At 39.9% G+C, this 5546-nt stretch overlaps 1 protein-coding gene across 1 annotated transcript; it reads right to left on the bottom strand.

Moving 5' to 3' along the window:
• Window positions 1–1043: 1043 nt before the first annotated feature.
• Window positions 1044–1988, bottom strand: LOC122695139 (olfactory receptor 2AG1-like). The gene has a single exon (XM_043904676.1). The coding sequence runs from the start codon at window positions 1986–1988 to the stop codon at window positions 1044–1046; it is 945 nt and encodes a 314-aa protein (XP_043760611.1).
• Window positions 1989–5546: the final 3558 nt, after the last annotated feature.

Below are 5546 nucleotides of genomic sequence, written 5' to 3'. Positions count from 1 at the left end.
GCATCACCGACTTAATGGACATGAGTTTGAGTAAACTCCAGGAGTTGGTGATGGACAGGGAGGCCTGGTGTGCTGTGGTCCATGGGGTTGCAAAGAGTCGGACACGACTGAGCGACTGAAATGAACTGAAACTTTATAGGTGATTTTTGCTTCTTTCTAAATTTTCTGTTTTTATAATGAATTTGGATTATAGTTTCATCGATTAGCTTTTGCCTTTGCATATGGTTGATCTAAATAGCTTAAGTAATTTAAGATTGTTCTGTAAGAAAAAATATTTCTGAATCTTTACAAAGCCCTATCGACAAAAATAATTCCAATGATGTGAGCAGGAGTACTTTGTCACCTCTTAACTGAATAGACTGAAGTTACCAGATTTGTCCAAAATATTCCCACACTGATAAATCAAATGACAGAAATAAGGCATATTTGAGGTAGCTAGAAAATTTTATATATATATATAGAGAGAGAATTTATATATATATATCCCTCCTTTCATGTGGACACAGAGATATACATATACTCACTTCACAATTGTTTTGATGTTTTGAAAATTTTCTGTATCTATATAAACTACATATTTTAAAAATTCAAGCAATATATACAATAGATGTATCTATGGCTGTATCTCTAACCCTAATTTCAAATTGAGGAATTCCACATTCAGTTTTATTGGTTTCTATCTTTTAATTTTAAATTAAGTCACTATTAAATTTTCCCATTTGGATTTTTCCATTATCTCAACAAAAACTGTCCCTTGAAACTGAAGTAGATGCATAGACACAAACTGATTCTTCTTTCCAAATAATTATTTCTTGTCTGTTATGTAGCTTGTTCAACAGCTACATAATAGACAAGAAATCCAGTATATCTTCTGAGGATTCTTATTCCTGCAACAGTCTAAGAATCTTGTTCAAACAAGTGAAGTCTTCCTCTGATTTTAAGAGGCTATTGGAGTTGGCTCAGACTAAATCTACTGCTATTGATCACTGATACATGATATTGATTGAAACTTAGTCCCCTACCATGTCTATTTTGTAATTGTGTCAGGAGTGTGTCCACAGCATGTATTTTTGTAGGACCCTTCTCAAGGCCCCCATAACCTCTTTATTCCTCAGGCTGTAGATGAGGGGGTTCAGGGCTGGGGTGACAATCGTGTAGAAGACAGAAATAATGTTGTCCTGCTTGGGGCTGTGGAGGGAACTGGGCAGAACATACATGAATGTGGCAGCTCCATAGAACATCCCGACCACAGTCAGGTGGGAAGAGCAGGTGACCAGAGCTTTCTGTCTCCCTTCATTTGAGGGCATGTGGAGCACAGTAAGAGGGATTACTGAATAGGAGACAAGTATAGCAACAAAAGGGGGAATCAGAAAGGTCACACCAGTCACATACAACATGAGTTCATACATGGAAGTATCTGTACAGGCCAACTTCAACAGAGGTGGGATCTCACAGAGGATGTGGCTGATCTTCCGGGACATGCAGAAGGAGAAGTGCATGGTATACAGTGTATGACCTAAAGCATTCAGGGGTGCCAGGACCCAGGGTGTGGCCACCATGAGCCAGCAGACCCTCGGCCTCATGAGGACCATGTAGTTCAGAGGATGACAAATGGCCACATACCTGTCATAGGCCATGAAGGCCAGTAGGAGGTCCTCTGCACCACCGAGGGTCAGTACTAGAGACACCTGAAGGGCACAGCCCCCAAAGGAGATGGTGTTTTCACTGAGCAGAAAATCTATGATGGCCTTGGGAGTGACAACAGATATGAAGAGGAGGTCCATGAGAGAGAGCTGGCCAAGCAGGAGGTACATGGGCACATGGAGCCGGGCATCCATTGTGATGGCCAGGAGCAGCAGGCCATTGCTGGTGAGGGCCAGTGTGTATAGGACCGTCATTGTAGCACAGAGCAGCTCAGGAGACCCACTGTCATTCAGAATCCCCATCAATACGAAGCCACTTCCCAGGTCGGAGTTCCAGTGCTCCATTCTGTGTTGTTTCTTTAGTTGCCTGGAAACAAATGGATCCTTGGTGAATTTTTGTTATGATGGTCTCATAGTTTTATACCATCAGTGTTCCCATAGGATGGCCAACATGAATCCAGTGAGATGATGCCTTTCCCACTGGTAACTGATGTTTTCTCTTAATCTCTCAGTTTCTGACTCTTTTAATTATATCTTGATAAACAAAGAACCCATTTAATTGGAGAATAAACATTAGTATAAGAAACTATCTAATTGGAAAATAAACATCACTATAAGAGCTAAACATTAAGAGATTACTACATGAGGATTATTCAGGACGTCAAACCTGAACATGTGTCTCCCTAGAAAGTCAAATCATCTCTTTCACAACAATAAAGAAATATTCTACTACACATGCTCCTGATTTTTTCTGGTACCTATGTTTTAAGTAGAATGTTTAATCAATAATTTACATACTGAGTCAGTGTTCTGCTTAAGTCTTTTTTGATTGATTTTCTGAAACAGGCACAGAAATATGATTTCAATAATGCACCTCAATATACTTCTCTACATAACTTGTGTTATTAATCCTACCTTCTCACTTTTGCTTAAACTCAGATCCCCAATCTCTCTTTGACAGGGATAGGGTATCCACACTGGATTGAATGGACACACAGAAGGAGAAGAAGAGCTCTTCATCTGGAAATGGCTCTTGGAGTGTTGTACCCAATCTCAGGGAGAAAATAGAGACAGGCACCTGAGAACGACAGAAATCAGTGTCGCTCAGCATGGGAACTGGGTAGATAAACCCAATTTTGAACACAGTGAAGCATATTTCTAAAAATCACTTTCCTTTATTGTGTCCTATATTTTTGACATGTCACTAATTTCCATCAACCTCTACAAGGTCCACAGAATTTTGATGATAAAAGGTATTACAGCATATCACAGACCTTTCATCTACTCTTAAATGTTCCTTTGGAGGCATTTATTGTAATGTAGGTGCAAACATTTTTATCAAAGGTCAGCAAAGTCTATGGAGTTTAAAAACAGGCCCTGAGGCTTCCACCAGGAAGCAGATACCCTGGTCTGGGATATAACTTAGAATCTTACTGCAGACTGTAAGATTCACTGATTCCTCTTCATGTTTAGAAAACCAAGAATATAGGAGTTTGGGATGGGATACAGACCAACGCACCATAGAATTTGGAAGTCAGAGTAGCTGAAGTTCATATGTCTGCACTGGGCTCCATTTCTCAACTCAGCATTCCTAGAAGCTGCACACTTTCCTGAAAGTGAGACAATACACTTCCTGTGGGAAGCCAGCTTCCTGACCACACGGTCTATCCTGGAGACAGTCTGAGAGTCAAGGAAGTTCCAGTAGAAGTGGAGAAGGAAGAGAGGCGCTTTCTATAAATATTCAGTTAGTTTTTTGCTAAGTCGAGTTAGAAGTCTGAGGTATCTGACCAAGGTAGGTGTCAGGCTCCTTCTGTTTCTTTATTTCTTCTGGAAGTCTTCTCTGGAAATACAGTAAATGCAGAAAGAACATCAATACAGTCCTTGGATAGTTTCTATGAAGCAAGAAGATAGCTTTCCTGTTCTCACGCCTGTGGAGAATTGTAAGAAGCTGCTTCTGTCACACAGTTCCCCAAGTAGGAGGCCCATCTGGCTCTGGAGCATTTGTCTGACTGGGTTGATGGTTACCAATGCTCAGATTTTCATTTACTCTTGCTGCGGAATGGGAGAAAAATGAAAGCAGTGGGAATCCGGAGGACGTAGATATTAATTAGAATGGCTGCTCAAAGGAGACAAAGGCCAATGACTGGCCTCACTGTCTCTGGAGCCAACACCAAGCTAAGGCCTCTCCTGGGGGAGGCTGCGTGGTTTCCTCACCCATGACCCCACTTCTTTTACTCTATTCTACCCTTGTGTTCAGAGGGACTTAGCCTCTCAGCTGAAATGGCCTCCCCTGGAAATGTTGGTCCAGGACATAGGGTGGGAATTAATCCCTTTAGGCCTGTTTCCTGGCCTTGTATCCATGCACTCTTCTCTCACTAAATGAGCTTGGAGGCCCTGGGTTTCTATGTCACCTAAGGGAGGCACTGATGGTGCATTTCCAAATTACTGACTGAATTGAGCAGGAAGCAAAGGTCACTTTCATGGTCATCAGTCCTCTGCCACAAATTTAAGGTGGGTTTTGGGGCATCTGTAGCATCTTGCTTCCCATCTCCACTCCCCTGGCCTCCTGACAAAAGATTAATCTCCAAACCAGACAATCAGTTCAGGCAGCTCAATATCAGAAAAACAAACAACCCAATCAAAAAGTGGGCAGATGACCTAAAAAGACATTTCTCCAAAGAAGACTCACAGATGGCTAATAAATACATGGAAAAAAAAAAAAAGCTCAACATCACTTATTATTAGAGAAATGCAAACCAAAACTACAATGAGGTTATCAACTCACACCAGTCAGAATGGTAATCATCAAAAAAAATCTACAAACAATAAATGCTAGAGAGGGTGTGGAGAAAGGGTAACCCTCTTGCACTATTGGGGGGAATATAAATTGATACAGCCACTACAGATAACAGTATGGAGATTTATTTTAAAAATTAGGAAAAAAAAACCTATCATATGATCCAGCAATCCCACTACTGGAGATATACTCTGAGAAAACCACAATTCTAAAAGACATGTACCCCAGTGTTCATTGTAGCACTGTTTACAATAGCCAGGACATGGAAGCAACCTACATGTCCATCAATAGATGAATGGATAAAGAAGGTGTGATACATATATATTAACATAATGGAATATTAGCCATAAAAAGGAGTTAATTTGAGTCAGTTCTAGTGAGATGGATGAACCTAGAGCCTGTTACACGGAGTGAAGTAAGTCAGAAAGAGAAAACAAATGTTATATATGAATGCATATGTATATAGATATATGGTCTCTAGAGAAATGGTACTGATGAACTTATTAATATTTGTAGGGCAGCAATAGAGACACAGACTTAGAGAACAGACTTGTGGACACAGAGAGGGAAGGAGAGGGTCAGACAAATTGAGAAAGTAGCACTGCAAGATATACATTACCATATGTTAAGTAGATAGAAGTGGGAATCAGCCCAATGCTGTGACAACCTAGAGTGGGTGGGATGAGGTGGGAGGGGGAAGAGAGCTTTAAGTGGGAGGAGACATATGTAAATTTATGGCTGACTCATGGTGATTTATGGTAGAAACCAACACAACATTGTAAAGCAATTATCCCCCAATTAAAAAATAAATTAACTAAAAAATAATCTTAAATTTCAGCCCTAAATATAATTATTTTTGCCCTTGAAACAAGCACTCTTTGCTGAATAAAAATCTGGAAGTAATATTTTAATTTCACACTTTGTATTATATTTCAACCTACAAGTAATATATCATATTTGCACAGTTTCACAATTTTGAGTGGGTGCACAGAGGACAGAAAAGTGAATTTATGCAAAACTACCTTAATATTTCTCAATGCTCCTTAAAATCATTACATGTATAAAAAATGTTTGACTACTAGCTAATGAGAGGTATGTAAAAAACT

Source organism: Cervus elaphus, chromosome 1 (assembly GCF_910594005.1).
Source record: "Cervus elaphus chromosome 1, mCerEla1.1, whole genome shotgun sequence".
In the NCBI taxonomy this organism is placed as follows: domain Eukaryota; kingdom Metazoa; phylum Chordata; class Mammalia; order Artiodactyla; family Cervidae; genus Cervus; species Cervus elaphus.
This window is presented reverse-complemented; position numbering and strand designations above follow the sequence as displayed.